Source organism: Malus domestica, chromosome 11, assembly GCF_042453785.1.
Source record: "Malus domestica chromosome 11, GDT2T_hap1".
In the NCBI taxonomy this organism is placed as follows: Eukaryota; Viridiplantae; Streptophyta; class Magnoliopsida; order Rosales; family Rosaceae; genus Malus; species Malus domestica.
Window position 1 is genome coordinate 17,548,730 of NC_091671.1, and position 25,215 is coordinate 17,573,944.

The 25,215-nt window shown below is 38.5% G+C and overlaps 1 protein-coding gene across 1 annotated transcript; it reads right to left on the bottom strand.

The window, feature by feature from the left end:
- Positions 1-1,864: 1,864 nt before the first annotated feature.
- On the bottom strand, positions 1,865-17,235 carry LOC103436172 (uncharacterized). The gene is made up of 14 exons (XM_008374595.4): positions 16,805-17,235; positions 16,241-16,410; positions 14,893-14,996; positions 13,839-13,905; positions 7,383-7,475; positions 7,138-7,302; positions 6,891-7,031; positions 6,712-6,789; positions 5,865-5,977; positions 5,219-5,279; positions 3,772-3,939; positions 3,007-3,108; positions 2,539-2,628; positions 1,865-2,406 (listed from the first exon to the last, which is right to left on the bottom strand). Exons 1-14 carry the CDS (start codon positions 17,094-17,096, stop codon positions 2,344-2,346), a joined length of 1,707 nt encoding a protein of 568 aa, XP_008372817.2. The 5' UTR covers positions 17,097-17,235; the 3' UTR covers positions 1,865-2,343.
- Between the last annotated feature and the right edge of the window lie 7,980 nt (positions 17,236-25,215).

A 25,215-nucleotide genomic window follows, 5' to 3' on the forward strand; every position in this document is an offset into this window, starting at 1 on the left:
GAGGTGAGAAGAGTGAGCTAGATTTTGTACCATATTTTCTGTTTTGGCCAGCAAGTTCCATTTTTTCTGGTGACTAAAGCTTTGGCAGGGATTGGAAGGTAGGGTATTTAGTTCCAAGTTCCTTCATCAATGATTTATGGAATAAATGGATTGTTTGCAAGATGAATTAATACTTAGAATTTAAATTAGGGTTTGTATTTCATGTTGGGGCGTCCACTATACCATTATGTTGCTGTTAAAGTTTCTCTCGTTCTGTGCATATCATGCGTATGTACTATACATATTATGTGCATGTGCTGTGCATATAGTGTATTATGTGTAGATGATGCGTATTTACATCTTTGATAATCTTTGCATTAACGTAGTTTACTACTTTTTCCTTTGATTTAGAGGCAAGCCCTGGAAATACGATAAAAAAAACAAACGAATTCGTGAAACAATTTTCTTTGATTCAGTTGGGTTCTTTCGTGCCTATTCAAACTGCAATTTTTTCAAATCCTTGAAATATTTGAACCCAATCAAATTTGATACCAAATTCAAATTAATGAATCTTCGATTCTTCATATAAAGTTTAGGGTCATTTTTCTGATTTTGAAGAGAGAGCTGTGACATATGGGTTTTTGGGTTAAGCCCAGATCTGTGAGCATAACATGAGCATGTCATGTGCATGTTGTGTGCATACAGTGTATGAGTGAGCTTAATACGAAGAAAGTGAATGAATATGTGAAACAATTTCGTCCATATCATTCTCTCTTCCTTCTTACCACTCTGATTTCTCTATTTCTCTATTTGTGCAGGCGTGTGCATGTTGTGTGCATATTTGAAATGTCCTATTTCTATCCCATGATTAAGAAATTGTTCCATTTTAGGGTATTTCCCTAATATTTTCCATTTTAGTATTTATGAAAGTAGTGCATTTTCAATTTCAAATTTCAAATAGATAGAGAGTACTACACATAGTGGATTGACATGGTGAAAATGCACTACAAAAGTACTGCATCACTAAATTCACTATATTCACACGAAAAATGATAACCCACCCCTTTATCTTCCCCTACACATTCCTGTTTAATTCTGCTCGTTATTTCCATGTACGACAAAAGAGAGAGGTTGTAGGAGGAAAAAATATGAGACTTGCACTACTTGGTTGGACATCTCGTATTCAATTCACAGTCCCATCAAACTTTTTGAAGCCGTGCTTTTCAAAATAAATAGTACTTGAATTGCAAAAGACACGTCAGTAGAGTATCGTACTTATATTTTGACATTGTTAGCATTTAGGTGTGCTAAAGAAGGTATTGGCTCATCTAACATCGGAAATGCTCTTTAGACAAAAAATAACCCAACTTCAAAATCTCAGGCTTTGAGTTTCTCTTTCACCGAATACCACCAAGGTTAAGCATGCAATTTTTTATTTTTTAAGTTTTGTCTAAACAGATAAAAATTCGTTTTGAATCTTGAATCTTTAGCACAATCTATATATTCCAAATAGACTCGTTTAGGAATAACCAATTCATGGGGCGGTTGAAGTATCACAGGGGGTACTGTAACGAATCCGGGTATTTGGAGTTACTAAGGTGTGGATGGGGCACATATTGTGTTTTCAGGCTTCTGCTTTTTGGCAGCCATCTGGCATTGGGAGTATTGAAATCCAGAAATATTTACCGATGAACGTACACGAAAACCCTATTTGGATTTGCCTAAGATCTTTTTGCAACCAAAATTGGAGTTATCCGCTAGAATTACAGTAGAGCAGTTTATGAATGCCTACGCTGTGGACTTGCTTTTACCAGAGACGATGGGAATGTTATATTAATCAGAACAAAACACAAGCAAATGCAGAATAAAAATGGACCAATTGGAATTTAACTCAAAAACACATCGCACTTGCACATTCTATAGGAGTTGAAACAAGAAGCAATCAAATCGCGTGATAAAATTGATGACTCCGAAATTTTTGCTACCACTAGGTAACAAGCGAGTGGAAAAGAAAACATCTAAGACCGTGTTGCTTTCTAGCAAAACCATACGAAGATCTCTATCTCCACCTTTGCCTTGTTTATTCGACCCACTCGATCGAATTCATACAAGTTGCCAGAAATATTACTCGGATAAAATATGAAACGTCGACAAAGAAGAAATTCTCAGCACCTTGATGCTTTTCTGGCGCAATAAACTATACGATTTTCCTACAACGAACATCTGAATGATCCTCGTGACATGAACTAGGCCAAGACATGGATGGAACCACTAACAACAAACTAGTCAATTGTCATTTTAATCTAAGCCAGAGAATCTTCAGTACCAAAAAGCAATTTTCTGGCGCAATCCTACCTTCGGTAATCAAGCTGTTTTCACTTTACGTGAGGGAGGTCGTCGAAATAAACTGATTAGATCATCAAGACCCTGTCAAAGAGCAGCACAAGCAATTCAAAAAATTCAGATATCTGGCTTGATTCCATTCAATCTACAAGTAAAAAGTGAGAATGGCAGGACAAATATACGATGCTTTGGTATTGTAAGGATTAGGAACAATACCCTAGTTGTGATGACAAGGAAACTGAAAAGTACGATCAAATATGATCCCAAGACCAGAAGCAACAGCAAGTCGAATGTCACACTAGCCACCTGAAATAACATGGTTAGGCTGATCAGTCTTTACGCCAAGAAATTAACTGATAGGTAATTAAAAAGATAATGCAACATATTTTATGACGGACAATTCTCAAACACTCCTACCAGCATGTTTCTATGGCAGTTTAAATATAACAAGTGTCATGCGAAACTTATTTAAGCTCGAGCACTATAAAGGAGATTGTATTGCTAAAGAAGATTGGTATAGGAGCCGAGTGTTAGACTAAAAAACTAGCAAGTATAAGCTCTTGCAGTAGGAAGAGCCGAAGAGGCAGTTGTCATTCAATGTAATGCCCCTTGTATGGGGTTCAAAAATCAACATAAAATAACACAATCAAACAACTTTGTTTTTTTCATATACACAATTAGTACCTGATATACGTTAAGGCTAGCCCTAGTTGAATCGTAGAAAGTAAACATCCCATCAAGCACCTCATGCTGCACATTCACCTCATCTGTGTTGTCTTCCAATTCCTGTCGACAATATCAATTCTGATAAGTTAGAAACAAATACCAAGGGCATGAAAAGGAAATCAATTTTATACAAGACAAGTTGGTTTAAACTTTCCTCTTTGATCTAAGGTTCCTACCTTCCCCCTATTTTTTAATGGTTTCTATGTACTTGATTATCCCATAGTCTACCACAATATATACCCAACCCCACCTACAATGGCAGCCTGGAGCACACCAGGTGCTGTTCCCAGTTTCTTTACTACGATGTCTGTGAGAAGTTTTGCATGCTCGCAGTTTGATCATATGCCACGAATGATCTCTAAGTATAGGAAACTTGAATTCAGAAACAGTTATTTTAAGAAACTCAAAATTTTTATTACATATATTGCATAATCTGACAATTACATGTTGAGCCCATAAATGAAACTTATTAACCCAGCAAAGTATCATTGCCAAACTTCTGAAGGTTGAGCTCGAAAGACTGTCAACAACAGAGAAACCTTAGATGCTTCCAACATATCTTTAACTTTATAACTTTGTTCTTTTTCATACAGTAAGAAAAATTAGAGAATCTGTAAATAAATATTTACTAAATAGTGAGCAAATTTTATCATAATATCAAGCCAATTGTGAATATGAAGATATAAACCATGAAATGTACGTAAAATATGAAGATAGTACAACCTTCTTCAACGCCAAGATAAACGGGTCATTCTTTGATAAAAATGGCGCCACTCGAGGTGTTTGTGACAGTAGATCCAACCACGATTTTATGTAAGAAGGATTAACTGCTAAACTACTGTTGTCTGCAAAGATTTGAATGTTCTTTCCTTCATGACCATAGATATGCCTCTGAATACAATAAAGGGAAATAAAACATTAGAGATTATAAATAATTATGGTCAGGAACCAATTACTTAAGTAATTTTTCTGGCTACCATTTTAAATTCTATTGGACAAATTTATAACAATTCATATTCCAGAATTCGCAATGTTACACACTTCGTGTTCAAGCAACTATTTCCACATCAATGCTGGTTGATGATGACCTGAATCAACTGCATCCATAATATAGACGATGCAGACACCATTATGGTATAGATCCTTCTAACTCCTATATCTAAGGACACGACAATCACCAGGTGCAACTGCTTTTACAGTATTAAGTCACAAGTTTCTATACAGCATAATGTCAAAGTTTCTAAGTACCATTATCCTGAAGTTTCAACTTCGATAACTCAAGTCACCCAAACATGCTGCTTATCTAGATGGACTCTACCATTCCTCTCAGACCTACACATCTAGTTAGCAAATGTATTGAATGTTAACAACATAACAGACAGAAAATTCCACACAAAAACTTCTCATTCTTCGAAGCTTTAGGTATCTACGAAGCATGGCTAAACGTTCTATCTGTTGAGAATATCGTGTTTAAGAATGGGAAAAACAAGAACAAACTCCGGAAATCGAAAAACAAATAACCAAGATAAATAACACCAAGAATTTACGTGGTTCGGCAATATGTGCCTACGTCCACAGGACAGCAACAACAATCCTTCACTATATCAATAATGAGTACAACCAATAATCTTGCCAAATCTCTAGAACTAGAACTTGACGAAAAACCTGAAAGAACAAGAACAAGAAATACACTATCTCCTTCTTTTCTCTCGCACACACTTTACAATATTGTCTCACTCTAATCCCTTGAGTGGTATACAATTTATTGTTTTGCTCCCTCCAATTCAAAACTAGTACAATAGCCCCTTTATATAGACATAATAAAGGTCTCTTCAATAAGGATTACTAATCCTAATTGGAATCTAGTTATGAATCCTTTTCCAATTGAGAAACTAACTCCAATTGGGAAAACAACTCCAATTGGGAAAACAATTTAATCCTCTTAAGACTATAATTCCTTATAGACGTAGGAAAACTTATCATGGGTTGGAAAAAACCCAACACTTTCACCTTAAGCATGACAAAAAATAGAGAAAGTAGAAAACTTACAATCTATAGTATAAGTACTAAAACCATGATTGCATTCTTATTAAGATAGTACTAGAACCAAGAGAGAAATATGTGAAAAAAGGAATGAATAAAGAGTAATTTCCAGATAGATTAACCCTACCGCAAGGCTCTCAGCAACTAGCTTGACACTTCTGATGATTGCAGTTTCATTCACAAAAGGTCTGCACAAACCAAGATCTCAGCAAAAGACCATTTATTTATGAGTAAACTGCCGATTTGCCCCCTGAACTATCACCCAACTTTCGATTTCCCCCCTAAACTTTTAATTGGAAAATTAAGGACTTAAACTAATTTTTTTTGGCCAATTTCCCCCCTACTGTTAGTTTTTAATAGATTTCATCCAAATTAACGTTAACTCTTATCATGTGCAAACCACGTAACTCTCATTTGTGAACAAAAGCATTACTTCACTAGACATTCAGACACAAAAGCTATAGAATCACACATATTTGCATAGGTTTATATTATAGAAATCTAAGGTTTTCAATTATTTTAAAAAAATGAAGCGACCGAACTACCCACACATGTTGTGCACATGCTTCCATTTAACAGAAATTTGGATGGAATGAATGAAAAATTAACAGTGGGGGGCAAATCGGCCAAAAAATTAGTTTAAGTCCTTAATTTTCCAATTAAAAAGTTCAAGGGGGAAATCGAAAGTTGGGTGATAGTTCAGTGGGCAAATTGGCAGCTTACCCTTTATTTATAAGTTTCAGAAGTAAGAAGACGTGGGTATAGATACTAACCTGCCATCAACAAGACTGCCAGTGCTTTCTAACAGTTCAGGAGCAACAGGGAGTCCAGAAAGAGTGGCAGCAGTAACTCTCAGCCGTGAAAATTGTTCATGCTCCCAAGCTACCTACAGCAATTAAACGGTTTATCACCTGATATAAACAGTAAGGTACAGGAGTGCAATGAAAATAAAGCATGTTTCTAGCAATGGACTAGTACTTTGAAGAAGATGCACCCTGACTGATTTACAGTCCCACAAAAACACCAAATCAGTAGTGTCCTGTTTGGTTGCAGCAGCAGAACATATAATTTTAAAAACAAACCAACAAATTGTCTGTGTAAGGTATGACCTCAAAATATACTACACAAGCAAAATATTCATGTCGATGATCAGTAAAGATGCCAATAGATTAAAAGTTTGCAATGAACCTCATGCATAACAATGATTAGTTTGATTATCCTAGAGCCAGATATTAGATTAAGGGGATTCTAGTTATTTTCTCAAGTCGTAAACATTTTCCATGAAATTTCAGTATAACAAGATATTGGGCCCTGAGGATTTCCATATCAAAGCCAGTAATGAAAATGATTGCGGGCATCATAAAATTCCCCAAATACAAGATTTTCAACCAACCCAGATACCAGTTTACTAACCAAGGAAAACCGATGCAATCTACTTCCTGAGCCATAATAAATAATAGTTATATTGCTTCCAAGAATAAAGTGCAAGATAACCAAACATCTTTCCTAGTTTGAGGCATTTAGCAATATACTTACTCGGGGATTTGAAAATATTATCATTAAATTGTTCAGCCACAACATAACCAAATATTCTTAGTTCACCAAAAAAGGGGTACTTACTCGAGGATTTGAGATATTAATCTTCTTGTGCTTCAGACCAACTTTAAGGCCCAGTTCTTCTGCTACATTAGAGAAACCCTACAGCAAATCCCACATTTAAACCATACAGTAAAGCAGCAGAACTCAATGTAATTCAACACACAACTTGTAGTATATTCTGTAAAACTTTATTAGCTTACTTCATAAATTTGCTTTATGTAGGCATTTTCTGGTGGTTTAGACACATGAATCCACAAGTCCTTGTCCCATGAGCCAATACTATTCAAGCATATAGCATAGTCAATACTCTCACGCTGGCGTTGATCAAAGCTCCGAAGCCACTGTAAATGAAAATAAATAAGATATACACAAGATAAGCAGTGGAAAAATATTTAAGTGACTCGGAGACAAGATGCTAGCTGTAATAAACCAGGAAGAGATGAGCACCTTATGAGTTCCATTGTAGTTATAAGGTCCTCCTGATGTTAACCCAAAAAGTAAATTATACCTTCCTCTTGTCTTAGGATTGGAGTAAAGAGCAGAAAACAACCTAGCAATCTCAAGAAGTGCCACAACACCGCTTCCATTGCTATCACTTCCCACTGATAAAGCCTATAAACATAAGAAAATTTAGACCTTTATGAAGATTAAAGTAGCTGAAGTTATTGACAATATGCAGTAAAGTTACATACAGGAGCTGCACCGAAAGTGTCATATGATGCTACTACAGCAATAGTTGGAAGCTGATTTGCTTCTCCCTCTGTTTTCAGTCCTGACAACCATCCCTATATTCATCGAAAAGAAATATTCAATTTCCAAACAAAGTGAAGCAAACTAAACACAATCAACTGCAAGTTCAATCTTCCAATAAAGGGTTTCCAATTACAATGACGCCCTATGAAAACATTTGCTGATGCTAATTGCAGAATAAGGTTACAAGACTACAACTAAAACCGGACTGACGCTCAGAAGTGTGAAAATATTTAGTACAGTTTATAGAAACAGAAAACTTCAACAGTAAGTTTTCTTGATTGTATTTACTTGACTGAGAACTTTACACATTGTGTAGGAATATATATAGCCTTTGGCTATTTACATAGATACCCCTAACTACTTTATAACTATCTTAACTAATCACAACTAATACAATCAGTTAATTTACAGTAACAGAATTATTAACAGTAGCAGACTTAGATGACTTGTCATTCTCCCTAATACACCCCCTCAAGCGAGAAGGGGGATCAGAAATGAGGCCAATGGGAAGCTTGGAACACAGATAATTAAATCTGGTTTTAGACAGAGACTTGGTGTGAAGATCAGCTAATTGGTCTTCACTGCAGATGAACTTGACTTTGAGAAGTTGAGCCAAAACCAATTCCCTTATATAGTGATAATCGATCTCAACATGCTTTGTTCGAGCATGAAAGACAGGATTAGATGCTAAAGATATTGCTGATATGTTGTCACACCAAAGAGTAGGGAATGTAGAGAGAGGATAGTGCAGATCTTTGAGAATCTTGCAAACCCAAGTTATCTCAGCAGCTGTGTGAGCTAAGGAGCGATATTCAGCCTCTGTAGAGGACCTTGCAACAGTACTTTGTTTCTTGGCACTCCAGCTGATAAGATTGGAACCCAAAAATACACAATAACCAGTGGTTGATCTCCTGTCAATTGTGCAACCAGCCCAGTCAGCATCCGAGTAGGCAGAAAGATGGACAGGACCTTTAGTGAACCACACACCATGTGAGATAGAGCCTTTGAGAAATCTGAGAACCCTTTTTGCTGCCTGGAGATGTTGTTCCCTGGGAGCATGCATGAATTGGCAGATTTGGTTCACAGCAAAAGCAAGGTCGGGTCTAGTCCAAGTAAGATATTGTAAACCACCAACAATGGAGCGATATTCAGTAGGATTGGACAGAAGAGGGCCACTGTGATCTAATTTCTTAGAGCCAAGGGGAGTGCAACAAGGTTTTGCACCCTCCATATTTGTTTTCTTGAGAAGATCCAATAAGTACTTTGTTTGATGGAGAAATATACCCTGTGAAGATCGATGGACTTCTAATCCCAAGAAATAATGAAGAGGACCAAGGTCTTTTACTGGAAATTGAGCCCCAAGTTGCTGAATGAAGTGTTGACAGAGGTGAGGATAGGGTCCGGTGACAAGAATGTCATCAACATAGACAAGGACAATGACTAACTGAGGACCATTGAGAACAAATAAAGAAGCATCTGAGGATGATTGGGTGAATCCAAGAGAGTGAAGAGCTTGGAACAGTTTATCAAACCAAGCTCGAGGAGCTTGTTTGAGACCATACAACGATTTCCTCAACTTACACACAGATGTAGGGTGTAAGGGATCAACAAAACCAGGGGGTTGTTGCATGTAGACATCCTCCTTTAAGTCTCCATGAAGAAAGGCATTACTAATGTCCAATTGATTGAGAAACCAATTATATTGCACAGCAAGGGTAAGAAGGATCCGAATTGTAACCGGTTTGGCAACTGGACTGAAGGTTTCTTGAAAGTCAATACCTTCTTGTTGATGAAAACCCTTGGCCACAAGCCGGGCTTTATATCTGTCAACAGTGCCATCGGGCTTCTTCTTAATCCGGAAAACCCACTTGCAGCCCACTAAGTTTTGAGAATGGTGAGAAGGAACAAGAGACCAAGTACCAGTGGTTAGCAAGGCATTAAATTCATCTTGCATAGCTTGCCTCCAATGAGCATGCTTAGAAGCTTGCAAGTATGTTGTAGGAACATAATCCATATCAACTGGAAGTGGGTGCTTAGTTGCTGCACAGGCTCTCAACGTGAGTATACCAGCCTTGGATCTAGTAATCATTGGATGAGAATTAACAGGGGCAGGAGGATGACTCTGTTGATTGTGGGAGAAAGATGAATGTGCTGAAGGAGGAACAAAACTGGAAGAAGAGCCAACTGAGACAGGTGCAGGGGAGGATGAAGATGAAGAAATAGGAACAGGCACAGAAGCACATAATGGTGATGTAGATGGCTGACTGAAAACAGGAGGAATGTGTTTGCTAAAATGAAGATCCAGAGAGGATGAAATTGTTGGTGAGGAAGATGGAGGACTTGGAACAGGAAAAGAGTGTTGATTGTGGGACAACTGAAATGGATAAGTACTTTCATCGAATACAACATGACGAGAGATGTAGATGCGATTGGTGATAGGATCAAGGCACCGATAGCCTTTGTGTTGAAGACTATACCCCAAGAAAACACACTTTTTGCTCTTGGGATCCAATTTGCTATGAAAGTAAGGTTTGAGCCAAGGAAAGCATTGGCAACCAAATACTTTGAGCTTAGAGTAGTCTGGATGGTTGTGAAATAGCAACTGCCAAGGGGATTGGGAAATGCCAGAAATAGGAAGGCGATTAATAAGATAGATAGCAGTGGAGAATGCTTCTACCCAGAAAATATGAGGGACATGAGATGCAAGAAGCAAAGTGCGAGCTGTTTCAACAAGGTGCCTGTGCTTTCTTTCTGCACAACCGTTTTGCTCAGGGGTGTGGGGACAACTGAACTGATGAAGAATGCCATGTTTGCTGAGATATGATGCAAAAGAGTGACTAGTAAATTCACCCCCTGAATCTGAACGCAGAACCTTTATTTTATTTCCAAGTGAATTTTCTACATATGATTTGAAGACAACAAATGTAGAAAATACATCTGACTTAGATTTCAAAGGAAAGAACCAACTATATTTGCTATAGTCATCAACAATGAGCAAATAATATTGAAAACCACTACTTGATGTGATTGAGGCAGGTCCCCACAGATCACAGTGCAGTAGTTGAAGGCTGTGAGTTGTTGATGAAGTAGCAGCTTTAAATGGAAGCTTATGATTCTTGGCAAGAGCACAATCCGAACAGAAAAAGTCCACAGTAGACTTGCCTTGTAAAGCAAGATTATTGGATGAAAGGAGCCTTCTGAAAATGGAGGAGGAAGGGTGACCCAAACGCTTGTGCCAAATTGTAACTGGAGCTTTAATACTAAGTAAAGCTGTAGGTGAAAGAGGATGAAGATTGCTGGAACTTTGAAGAGGATAGAAGCCATCTCTAACCGGTCCCCGTAAAAGCATCTTCCCCGAAATACGATCCTTGACATAGGATCCATAAGGGTCAAGTGTCAATGAACAATTATTATCATTAACAAACTGATAAGCAGATAAGAGATTATGGGTTATGTGGGGAACATGTAAAACATTTCGCAATTGAAAAGAGTTATGAGAGGTGTGCAGAGTAGATGAACCAACATTGAGGATGGATAAACCTTTACCATCTCCAATATACACTTTATCCTCGCCAGTGTAGGGAGTAGGAGAGGTGAGGTTAGCAACATCATTAGTGATATGAGAGGTTGCCCCTGAATCAATTAACCAAGGCTGAGATGGTTTAGCAGAATGCTGTGCACACATGGCAGCAAGCTTAGCTGGAGGAATACGACCACAGATGTCAGGATTCATACGATCAAAGCAGTCAATAGCCTCATGACTGGTAGAACCACAGATTTGACAAAGCACTTTGACGTGAGAAGAGCCTTGATTGCTGCGAAAGCCTTGATAACCTTGATTGCCACGGTTATTAGGAAAATTACCACGATTACCTCGATGACCTCGATTGGAAAAGAACTGTCCCTTAGTGTTCCTGCCACGATTAGAGTTGAACCGAGATGCAGAGTGAAGAGGGTGATTCTGAGCAGCAAAAGCAGATGGAGTAGGAAGGAGAGGAGGCTGAGACTGCACCGAGAAAGCCTGAAAAGATTCAGGGACAGGAGATGAACTGACAGTTTTGCGTCTGGCCATAGACAATTCCTTTGTGAGAAGGAGGCCATGAAGTTCATCAAGAGAGGTAGAGGACAATCGGAGCATGATACAGTCGATGAAAGACTCAAATTCATCAGGCAAGCCATGTAGTGTGGCGGCGATAAGATCTCGATCAGAGACAGAAGCACCAGCAGCTTGCAGAGAATCTGAAATTTCCTTGAGTTCTTATAGTCAGAGATAGAACGCGATCCTTTCTGAACAGATTGAAGGCGCGATCGCAGCTGATGGATATGAGCCTCTGAAATTCCACCAAAGCGCTGTTCAAGCTTTACCCAAAGTTCGCGAGAGGATGAAACCCCAACCGTGAACGGGATGATTTCCTCAGAAAGTGTGGAATTCAACCAGATCAAAAGATTTTGATCTTTCTCATACCAGTCCTCAAAAGCAGGATTGATGCTACGATCAGGCAGAAATGGCGATGGACAGACGTCAGTACCATCGATTACTCCAAGAAGCTTGTATCGCCGGAAAATCGGGCCAAACAGGGCGCGCCATGGTAGGTAATTGGATCTTTTGAGCTTGATCGGCACCATGCTGCCGATGTTATGAATTGTGAGAGAAGTGTAGGAAGTCAGAGGACTCGGATTTCCAGAGGAATTAGGGTTTCCAGAGAAATTAGGGTTTGGGCTCGAGGGGGAGATGACCGGAGAAGATGAACCAGTCGATTGAGCCGCCATTACTGACAGAAATCAAGAAATACTACAAGATCGGAAGGGAAGAAGTGACGATCAGAGAAGAAAAATCGATCAAGAGTCGATCGATGCAGCAAGCGAAGAGAAGATCAGAGAAGAAAAATCGATCAAGAGTCGATCGATGCAGCAAGCGAAGAGAAAGATCGAAGCTGTGAAGCGGAATGGCGTGATACCATATAGAAACAGAAAACTTCAACAGTAAGTTTTCTTGATTGTATTTACTTGACTGAGAACTTTACACATTGTGTAGGAATATATATAGCCTTTGGCTATTTACATAGATACCCCTAACTACTTTATAACTATCTTAACTAATCACAACTAATACAATCAGTTAATTTACAGTAACAGAATTATTAACAGTAGCAGACTTAGATGACTTGTCATTCTCCCTAATACAGTTGACGTATGATGTTAACGAATATGTATCTCCAAGGTGCTAATATGAATACAAAACTGAGAAATTAGATAATCTTGGCCGGCCATTGAGTTTTACAAAGTGGTGGAATATATGTGCAATGACCTCACTTCACTTTAATGTATTACAATGAATTACAATGTCAACCAGCTCCTATGCATACTAAAGGTATTTCTGGTTGCAACTTAAGTTGTCAAGTTGTTATTGCAACATAAGTTGTCAACTTGTTACTTAATGGGTTTGGAACACTTTTTGAGCTTAGCATAGCTTTAACACCTCTACCATTGCAGGAAAAGACTGCAAAAACTCAAATCCTATTGAATACAACTAATCAATACATAGGCAACAAATAAATCCTGGGTGACTACTTAAAATAATATGATAAGCCAAAATTATAAACAATTTCTCCATCACTTAACTCTTTGTTCCAATCAGCTAAAATGCAATCCATAAAAGCAGTAAAGCTTTAGTTGTGTACAGGGAAATGTACCCAACACATTATAAGAGCAGTCCAGGGTCAAGTAGAATAACAAGTCATGTTCTAAAAACAAAGCAATTTTTTTAAGGAATTGTAATCAAAACCTAATACTCTTCGAGGGTGCGTTGGAGTTACTAGTCATGTCTTAAAGCCTAATGATGGAAAACTCATTTTTGGAACGGATGTGAAGATTATTTTTAGGAGCCTCTTTTATCGTTTTTGACGTAATAGTCTTCATCATCATCATCAACAATACTAGTCATGTTCTTGAACACTCTGAGAAACTCTCTTGCTACCACAAACTGGGGGTCATTTTTGTTGCCATCATTTTAACGTGTGCTATTTATATTTGGGAAAAAAAAAACACTCATCTTCCATAAAGCTTAGAATATATATCCCAAACAATTTGATACACTTATATGTGCCTATTAACTTCAATAACAATTAGTTACAAACACACCAATTTGGTTTCACACGTAAACAGTGCATGAATTCTGTTAAAAACTTGGTGAAAAGGTCAGACCAGTAGAGTTAGTGTAGAACCTTGGAGAACTTTATGGACCCAAATACGATGATTCAACATGGAAAAATTTCGCCATGAAGCATACTCATAATTATTATCTATCTCAATACACAATGAAAGAGGACGCCAACAGCAAAAGAAATAAATAAATAAAAATGAAAAAATAAACAAGAAACTTTTTTAGCTTAAACCTGAATGTTTGTGATGGTGGGTGATGCGCGCTTTTTAGGTTCTGGGACTGAAACAACAAGCTTGTATCTGCGAAATGTGACCAGAAATAGAAAGTGATTCAGAGGTGTTCTATGACTAAACATTATAACCCTCCTCAAGCTCATGCAAAACAAGGATATACAAGTATAGTGTGAGTTGTTACTGATGTACCTAAAAGGATTGATGCGCACAATGAAAATCATACAGAAGTAACAGTACCACAAACAGAACCATATGTATGCATTTAAAGCATAATTAAGATTCAAATATTTTACTTTAAAAAAGCACAATTGAAATCTTTAGAAATGAGCAGAAGAAAAATAACAAACAAGGTCAGAAAAATAATGATATACAAAGGAAAACAAACGAGGATAAGAACAAAAGCTTATTGCTGTATAAGTTGTAGTTGTTTTCTAGACGTCATCGAAAAGATCTCCTGAATCAGCAGCCACATATGTATTTTCACACTACAAGTTTCAAGTTTGTAGTCCCCCAAAAAAAATATTTGTGGTTGCACAACCGTCTTTAACAAACTCGGTCTCCAAATATTTTGTCTACAGACGTATGTTCTTTTATTCTTTTCCCCTCCATCACCCTAACCTCCAGCTGGCTCCTACCCAAAACCAGCTCACATCCCACGGGAATTAAGATTCCCTTCTCTAACCTCTAACCCTCCTATGACCAGAAAGTTGCACCAAGATCCACCTTCTGGAAGTAGCTATAAGTTTATTTATTTCAGGAATTCTGGTGGCCACCCCACTAGAATCCTGATGAACTTGCAACGCAATGATTCTATGTGCAATCTTTGCATCCTTAGTATGGCTTTCCAAGTAAAATGTATAATGGCCCGAACTTGCTTGAGGGACCACCCTCCCAATGTAATTCACTCTCACTAGAAATCACTCTCTTAGACAAATATTTTCTGGCATATCATCGATTTGAAATTCAGAAAATTCTAATTTAAGATGCACATTATACTCTGCAGCTATCTGTCAAATAAGTTTCATAATATTAATCATATAGCCATTTACTTACCCGCCAGTAGTTGCAGTAGCAGGTTGACCAGTGGCATCATTCCGCTTGACATCAGCCAACACAGCCTCAATATCATCATCTTCAAAAGCAAAATATACAGGATACTGTAACAGAACACACCACCACAAAAATATCTTTAAGAAAAAATAATTTAATAAACACTTAAATAAGCAAAACGTAACTAGGACTTAGAATTACTCCCATCCTAATATATGAATTCTCCAAACAAACAAAATTCAAACATTCAAATAGTGAATCACAGATAGGAAAGAATTAACATGAACCAATACAATTTCATTTATGAATGCTGAATGCAATTCATTGCATCTGAAACTAGAACCTTCACATTAGTTTCCCATTGACTATATTAGAAAAGCACATAATAAGTTTCCTAATAAAGTTCTTACAACATATGGTACAACAATCAAGGATCAATATTTCACCCTTATTGGTAAGCATAGATACGTATAAAATACTATGCATATTCTAAGAAAACCTAGAATAATTCATTGATCCTTCTTTGGTCAATAACATGCAGTGGATGGAAAATATATAATAGGTTTAGATGTTCTTCCATGAAACCCGAATTCTAGGCAAACGTATATACAATAGAGTGTAATTTTCTTTTTTCCTTTTTTTTTAAGATAAAAAAGATACATTGGAAGTGTAAATGATGTAAAAGTTAACGTAGAAGGCCTTTTTTAAGAATCTACTTGCCATTTTCAAGTTTAGTACTGTTGGTGAATGTATTCTTAAACACATGCTCACAAATAAAAAAAAAATAAAAAAAAACATATGCACCACAACATCAATTATGGTGCAAGTACTCTGCTTTCATTGATTTGTTCAAACTCGAAATGCAAGATAATAAAAGGAATGAAAAACAATTAGTGGGGTGGTTTACTGGGAAAAATAAGATTGCATTGGATTTCACAAATTAAGCTAGTAGCTGTTTCTACCAAAGTTATGTTGAGAATATATGCCATACTGATCAAATAAAGAACCTCAAGCGTATGGTTCAGTGGTGGAGAAAATTAGGGGAAAAAGTTAATCATATATCTTAAACCAAGGAAGGACACTGAAATATTCAGAAACGTACCAACTAATGTTCCAACATACAAATCAGAAAATAAACATTCATCATTTAATCACTATTTCATAAATTTACATAGGAAGGCTTGAGGAAAACTATAGAAGCTAGCTGTCAAGCAATCATAAAGCTAAATACAACAGCATATATGCATAGGCACATGGGTATCATAAACCATAACTTGGGAGCTGCAAGAAACCAAAAAACAATTGCCGGAATGTAAAAAGAATAAGAAAAAGTTATGGCTGTTGGACTCACAGGTATCTTGGAATGAATAAGTAATTTTTCAAGTTCGGCCAGATAATTCTTCATTGGCACCTCTCCATCAGTTTGATGATTACTCGTTGCCCTTTCTCTGCTTTCAATGCTAAATATCTGGGGCAGCAAAAACAGCAAACCTCCCAGAGGCTGCTTCTGGGTAATGTATTCTGCAATATGATTACCAATCTCGATCAGCAATCACAAAATCACTAACGGAAAGGCTGGTCGGTACTCAACCAACTTAACAAGCTCACTTAAATTAGTTATATTTTTAGAAACAATCATATCAAACATTCTGCTTAATTTGGTCTCGAGCATTCATATATTCAATATATTCAAAATTCAAACCGCAATATGTTATTGAGTTACTTAAACATAAATCTTTTCACTTTAGCGAGCTGTTAGAGAAAGGAAATTTAGAGCCGCACGTGCGTTCAATACGTCAAGAACTTATTCGGAATTGTTACTAATCAGCATTTTAGAAGTAAAATTATCGAAGCACTGAGAAGCATTTCTGAGATTTATTCAAATCTTAATCTGGAGAGGTAATAGTAGTAGTACCACTGACGAAGGAGATGTTGAGTTCGTGTAAGGGGATGATGAGGACAGTGCGGGAGAGATCAGAGCCAGGAGCGAAGTTCAAAGAGCCAGCATGGTGGTTGAGGTTGGCGAGCCGAGATCCAAAAGGAGCACCAGAGATGTCGTACTGGATCAGCCGATACACGTCGACGACGGTGGCGGCGTCGCAGAGCTCAACGTAGGCGACGATGATGAAGACGAGCGCAATCATCGAGTACATAGACTCCAACACTTGGCGCCCGCCGCCTCCGGGCGTCGCTTGAGCGGTAGCCATTCTCCGATTGGGATCTACTCTCCTCTCTCTCTGTGGGTCCGAGGGTTTTGGGATCGGAGGAAACAAAGAGCAGGTCAGAAGGGAGAGAGAGGGGGTTGGGTTAGTTTAGTGTGGACTGACTCTCGCTGAACTCTCCCTCTCCCAAATTGATTGATATTTGATTGGTTGATTTTTTTACCTTTTTTTTTTTATGAAAAAAAAGGACTCATTAAAGAGAGAAGCGCCTAGGTAGACCTGGCATTTATGTCGTGTTTTTCTATGTTAGTATTATTTTTGTGTTATACCTGATATCTTAACGGGTTGTGTCATGTAACATCCGTTTAAGCAACTGGATAATATGACTCAACTCGAATTCGACCAGTTAATATTATTAGGTAATATGATATGACCCGTTACCTGTAAGATCCCACATCGACCAATGGAGAGGGGAATGATGTGTCTTATATGTACATGCTTCCCTCCCTATAGCACAAGGCCTTTTGGGAACTCACTGGCTTCGTATTCCATCAGAACTCCGAAGTTAAGCGAGAGCGGGCGAGAGCATTTATAGGATGGGTGACCCACTAGGAAGTTGTTCATGAGTTCCAAAAAACAAAACCACGAGGGAATGGTAAGCCCAAAGCAGATAATATCGTGTTACGACAGAGTCAAACCCTGAATGTGACAATTTGGTATCAGAGCCACTCTGTCGTTCGGTACGGATGTGCCGACGAGAACGCTGGTTCCCCTTAAGTGGGGTGGATTGTAAGATCCCACATCGACCAACGGAGAGGGGCTGATGTGCCTTATATGTACAGACTTTTCTCCTATAGCACGAGACATTTTAGAAACTCATTGACTTCGGATTCCATCGGAACTTCGAAATTAAGCGAGAGCGGGCGAAAGCATTCCTAGGATGGGTGACCCACTGGGAAGTTGCTCGTGAGTTCCCAAAAACAAAACCATGAGGGAATGGTAAGCCCAAAGTGGACAATATTGTGTTAAGGTGAAATTGAACCCAAGATGTGACATTACCCGTTAAAGAAAATATTTTTTAAATCAACAAATAATGAAAATGAAAAACATAATTTGACAAAAAAATAAATAGAAAACATAATACTAAATTAGTATATGCATATCATATTGTCACATAAATATTACTCCAAAATATTAAAAAAATATTTGTCTTTTAAGTATTATATACTCCAAAATAAGAGAATAATGAAAAAAGATTAGTACATTACTATAAAATACCAATGACAAATCTATCAAGATATTGCTGGAATACCTCATTCATTAGCCTCATGAAAGCTGCAGGTGCGTTAGTCAATCCAAATGGCATCACCAAAAACTCATAATGCCCATAACGGGTCCTGAAAGTCATCTTAGGTACATCATCATCTTTAATCTTCAACTGATAATAACCAGATCTCAAATCAATCTTAGAGAACACACACGCACCTTTAAGCTGATCAAACAAATCATCGATACGAGGCAAGGGATAACGGTTCTTAATCGTTACCCGGTTTAATTGCCTGTAATCAATACATAATCTCAAAGTTCCATATTTTTTTCTCACAAACAACATTGGAGCTCCCCAAGGTGAAGTACTAGGTTGAATGAAACCTTTATCAGTTAATTCTTGTAACTGAATCTTCAACTCTCTCAATTCAGCTGGAGCCATTCTATATGGAATCAAAGATATAGGATCCGTACCTGGAAGCAAATCAATAGAAAACTCCACATCTCTGTCTAGCAGCAATCCAGGCAAATCGTCTGGAAATACATCAGGATAGTGCCTGACTACTCCAACTTCCTCCAACTGCTAGGAGCAACATCATTTAACACCACATGTGCTAAATATCCTTGACAACCTTTCGATAACAACTTCTTTGCTCTCATGGCAGAAATAACACCATGTCTCACCCCACTGCTTTCACCCACAAAAGTAACCTCTGGTAATCCAGGACGATGAAAAGTAACTGACTTCCTGTAACAATCTATATGGGCACGATTATAATGCAACCAATCTGCCCCTAAAATCACATCAAAGTCCACAATATCTAACGGGATAAGATTAGCTGGCATAACCACACCATCTACCATCACTGGACACCAGGGTAAACACTATCAACATAACATTTGTCCCCTCTAGGCATAACAAACTCTAAATCAAATCCTAGAGGTGTAGGGTGAGGTTGAGTCATTTGAGCAAACGTATGAGAAATCACAGAATGTGTAGCACCACAATCAATCAAAACTCTAGCAAAGTGACCAAGGATATTTAACGTACCCATAATCAAGTCCGGATGATTCTGAGCATCTTGCAGTGAGATGTGATTAACACGTCCCTGAGCTTGCTGTCGTCCACCACGACCTCTGTTGCCTTGGTTACCTCGCCCCTAAGAAGTACGTCCCTAGCCTGACTGACTAAACTGCTTAGGCGGTCCTGCACTGCTAGCAGCAACCTCTTCCTGTCGAGGCTGACCTCCCTGATGCCACTGAGATCCACTAGCTGGGATGGAAGAATAAGAAGTATAACCTCCAGGTCGTGAGAATACCCAGTCTGAGAATAAGGATCCTGGGAATACTGATATTGTCCGAAAGCATAGGGAATAGCATCACCCTGGTAATGGTAAGCACCACCGCGACCCATCTGACCATAATTGCCTGATCCAAAATTCTGCTGAATCGGCGCTGGAGGTGGCATAGAAGACTGCTGAGATCTCTGCTGACTCTGGGAACACTGAGCAGCCCTATGTCCCATCTGTCCACAAGTGTCGCAAGCACCACCACTTCTCCTACACTCTCCAAGATGTCTGAAGTTACAACGGCGGCACAACGGAGTACCAGAACCACCAGTACCACCAAAATCTCTCTGTCTCTGAAACCTGGGTCCACCAGCAAATCTTCCACCTCTCATCGGGCCTGTGACACTAAATCCTCCATTGGAAGAAGTCGAGCTCGCTCCACTTTTCTTGAAATTCTGTGTCTTACGGGGTCCTGAGTGGAGATACCTTTACCTCTATCATCTTTCTTCTGATTATCATTCTTATCTTCATCATCCTCACTGTTACTAGGAAGGTTGTCGGAATCCTCCATCCAAACCAAAATCTCAGAAAACTCATGATAATCGGTGCAAGGAAGCGCGCTAGCAAAAGTCCGTCATTTCTTCTTAGTTCCCAGCTTAAAACGGCGAAACATCTCTACTTGATTACTAGCTGTATCAGGATCATAACGTGATAAGTCTGTAAATTTCTTGTAATACTCATGCGCCGAAATATCCTTTTGCTTCAGATGAGTTTTCCTGCTTCTTACGATCAATGTACTCTGGCGAAACAAATTTTTTCATAAAATGCCCTTTAAATACTTCCCAGTCAGCTGCCATCTCAGGCGACATAAACTTAGTCTGATTAACCCACCAAGCTACTGGCTCTCGTCCTAAAAACCAAGTAATGCTCTCCACCCATCTATTAGCAGGAAGATTCCCTTGACTCTGCATCATCTGGAAAGTCTTCTCAATATCGTCTAACCACTTTTCTGCCCCTTCATGACCCTCACTACCCATGAAACGGTCCAATTTCAGATTATACAGTCTCCAGGGGTGTTCTCTGAGGAGGAGGAGGAGGACGGATTGCATTCTAAAAGGCATGGGCCATTGCTTCCCCTAATTGAGCTATAATAGGGAAATTAGACTCAGAAGCAATGCGTGATTCCCTACAAGGCGGCATAGTTCTGACAGAAGACACCAAAAGATCATTAGAACATTAACAATTTATACAGGACTGCAACCGAGGCTCTGATACCAAACTGACACACCCCGATCCTAGAATCAAGGCGTGCTGGCCGTCACGTGAGTGTGACGTAACTAAAAGTGTGACGCGGAAGCAAAAGATAAGAGAAATACGAATAAACAAAAACCAAATACTAGCAATAATATCCAACTAGCATGCGAGAGTAAGTTTAAGTTTAAAACACACAAATTCAGAGCATAAATACGAGGTGCAGTCAAGTAGGACCATAACTAAGTTACAACACCCGCAGGTGAGTCCTACATTTATGTAGTCTGTCAGTACGCCGTGGGAATCCTCGTGGGCCACCAACGTTGCTATCTAGAACCTGGAGGGGCGCAAAACAAAATTGAGTGGGTCAGTAAAACCAAAGTTTTCCAAAACATTTATTTAAAACATTTCTAACCCCTCACTGAAAACCTGTATACTTACCCAGAAAATAACATAATAGCATAATATTTGTTCAAATCTCTTAAAACATTAATCTTTATCAAAATCCAGCAAGTATGCCATGCTATAAATGTCAATGACAGAATATGGATGCATCAATATAACAGGTGACATAATGAATCAACCGGAGACCCTGCAGTTGGTCCTGTACGGTTAATTCTATAGCTAAATATCCAACCCAGCCGGAGTCATCACGGTGACCTGTACGACGCTACTCTGCATATAAGTCGGAACTACCTGAAGTAGTCTGTACGACAAGAATGGTGAAATAATACGCTCTAGTGCTTCTCTCATCAATCATCTGCGCGCATAATCTAAGGTCACCTACCAGTCGGAACCACCTCTAGTGATCTATACGACTAGCATGTCGGAACCCTCTCATGGTCTGTACGACATGCACCTACTTGGATCCAAGGTGAGTGTGCGGTGCGGTGAATACTATAAGCACTAACACCAGGGGTGCAGGTTATGAGCTCTCAACACAACTCACATCATCAATGATTCACATGAATAACATAAAACTCACTTGATACTCACCTGTGCGTCCACAGCACCAATTCACATATATATATGCATCAATTTTCAATTCATATAATTCACGATATGCATGCATGACATTTTAAAACATACTTTCATATAAATTCAATTTCTGGGAAAATCAATAGTATATAGGTAAATACAGAAAATAACTGCCCACTCATTGATAAGTCGAAGGGTCGTAACCCCCGTGACATCCCTAGATGCGCTCGTCCTCGGGATAGGTATCACCTATATGCGAAACAACTAAAACAACGTTATTTAAAGCACATAACCGACAATTCGCAATAACTTCTCATACGGTGCTCAATTTGGGTATATGAATATACCACAGTGCCCTACTCGACGTCACGGACGTCGAGGTATTTTTAGAAAAAAAATTCGAGGCCATACGCGCCCCCACGCGCATCACCCCTAACCTCCAATCGCCAGACTATTTTGCCGGTCACCGGAAAACTGGAGATTTTTCAATCTCCTTGTTCTCCGTCATTTCTCAACCATTTTTCATGTATTTTATATCAAAATGAAGCCCTAAGCATGTAGAATCACGTTACACTACTTTAAGGCTCTAAAAACTATGAAATCTCACCGGAGAAATTCCAAGAAAACCGGCCAACTTTGAACTCAACGATCCCGACGTCCAAAACCTTCAAACTAAGCACTCCGAGCTTCCTTAGGACCTCACTAAGCTCACTATAAGCTTAGAATTCCCTGAAAATCAACACATCATGAATGCATGAACAATACTCAAATCGGACCTCGGGTTTTCAACGTGATTTCTAATGTTTCCCGTTCTAAAACTAGTATCAAACGACTCAAGAGGTTGAAAGGATGAAGAATCTTACCTTTTTGGCGTCGATCCGTGAAGGCTCGAGGGTTTGGTGCTTTATCCGTACAATTTCGAGAGGGAGAGAGAGACTGAAACGGATAGGAGAGAGAGAGAACACGGGGAAGGAGAGGGTTGTCCCGTGTGTGTGTGTGTGTGGTCCACCCAAAAACAAGTCACAATCCAATTCTTAAAATCCCTAACCACACAAAACATACATACCAACTTTAATCCAACTTAAATTATTTTTCCAAAAGTTTAGGAATATATGTATTTAGTCCAATAATATGTCACACACACATACCTTAGTAACCGTTAAGGGCAATCCCGTCATTTCACATCCTCGATAAATAAAATCCCGGGACGGGCTGTAACAGTGTAAGAAATTGCCAAGTCTACGCCTAATGCAACCAATTTGGATACAATCAAACAAATGGCCTGATGAGTAGCTAAGGGGAGAGATCTATCCTAAACATGTAGATTGTTGACAAAATACCCAACACTAGTGACAACATCCGCAAGAAAATTGGCCTCCAAGAAACGTGCTTCTAGCTAATCACCTCAAAATAACCAGTCAGCTTCTAAATGTCCTCCAAGATCGTCTTGAGTCTCTAACGGGATGTGATAAGTGCCACAGATGGAGTTAATAAGAAGTTTGGAGTCTCTTTCAACTTGATTCTTTTGAAACTCCTAATTTTTGCCATTCATAATTCATCTCGAAGAGCCAGACATTTCGTTATAGAAATAGTATTATGTCCAACATACTAGCCCCTGCTAAAATAAGCTCCCCATTCTCATTTCTAATGACGAAACCCGCCACCACACCTTGATTAATAATAGAACCATCAAAGTTTAATCTAACAAAACTGGAATCAGGGGGGACCATTTGTTGGATTTGTCATTCCTTCTACTGGAAATCAGAATCTTCTTATTTGTTTTTATATATTCCTTGCCAATTTTTAGGGCAATAACAACAACTCTCTTAAGGTCAATTCTTTTATTCTGAAAAACAGTTAAGTTTCTCTCTTTCTAAATTTACCAGCAAATGAGCAAAGCAGCACTTGTGTCATTTAGATTTGCATCCACCTTGTAATTAAGAGATTGGAGCTAGTCATTGAACCGTATGGAACGATTTATCTTTATAGTATTAGAAATATCTGGACTGCTCCAAACTTGTTTAGCAAAAGTTCAATTCATAAAAAGATAACTTGTGTTTTCATTCTCCAAGTTGCAAAGAGGGCAAATAGTGGGAATGTTATTAATATGTCTAGATAGGCAATCTCATGTATGAAGTCTTCCCACGATAAGCAACGGGCTCAATATTTTAATGTTATGAGGTACATTAAGCTTCCACATTCTCTTCAGGAGATCCACAAAATTATCACCATTATTTGCACTGTTGAGGAACAAGGAGCAAATGATATGCTACAAATCTTATAACAATATATGTATCTACAACAAAAGAAAGGAAATCTCGTTCCCAATTGCAATTACCAATGAAGTGATTGACCTTCAAGTTCCAGTTGATACTACTTAATTGATCATTGCTAAAGAGGTTAGATAGACGGAAAGGAAAAACCTAGTTGTGAGTCCAAAAAATGATGCTTTCTCCATTTCCCACCACCCATCTTAATCCCATCTTAACAACATGCCTAGCATTTAAGATGCCTTTCTAGGCATAAGAGTGATTTTGTCTAACTTCCGTTTCCAACAAACCCTCATGTTTTAATTACTTGTTTCTAACAATTTGAACCCATCAATTTTGATCATTAGTAATAATTTTCTAGCCTAATTGGACCAAGCAAGCATTGCTGAAATGAACACTCTTTCTAATACCCAGACCACCACTCTCTTTTGAAGATAAAACTTTATCCCAAGCAATTAGGACTAATTTACAATCTTTTTTCCCATAGAAATTTCCTACTTTCCTAGTCAATGGCTTTATTAACCTTCTCTGACTCAGATCCCATCCGGATATTTCTAGACGGAGCCAGCGGAACACATCATCATGGCCGTTTATGCAAAATAGATGTAAATCTTGTGGCCTCAATTTTTGTTTATTTATTTCACGGGGAATGAGGCGGTGCCTCTTCCTTCTTTCCATTATCCTCTTAGGGGCGTTTGTTTGCCCTCATTAAGTGGGACTGGATTGGACTGGACTAGTTGTTAGTCCAATACTGTGTTTGTTCCATGCTGGGACTAACATTAATGAGACTTGTTGATGCACAAAATCAGCGAGGACTTTGGTACAACAGAAAGTGTCAGGTTTGTGACCTTCATTTGGTTGCTTCGATCACTAGTGAAGATAAGTATGTAAATGAATAGGGATAGGGAAGCAAACACAAGATGTACGTGGTTCACCTAGATTGGCTACGTCCACGGAATAGAGGAGTTCTCATTGATTGTGAAGGGTTTACACAAATACAAAGGTTCAAGCTCTCATTTTGTGAGTTCTAGTGAATAGTTTAGTACAAAATGACATTAGAGATTATTGTGGGAGAATGATCCCTATTTATAGAAGAGAGTTTCTAGTTTT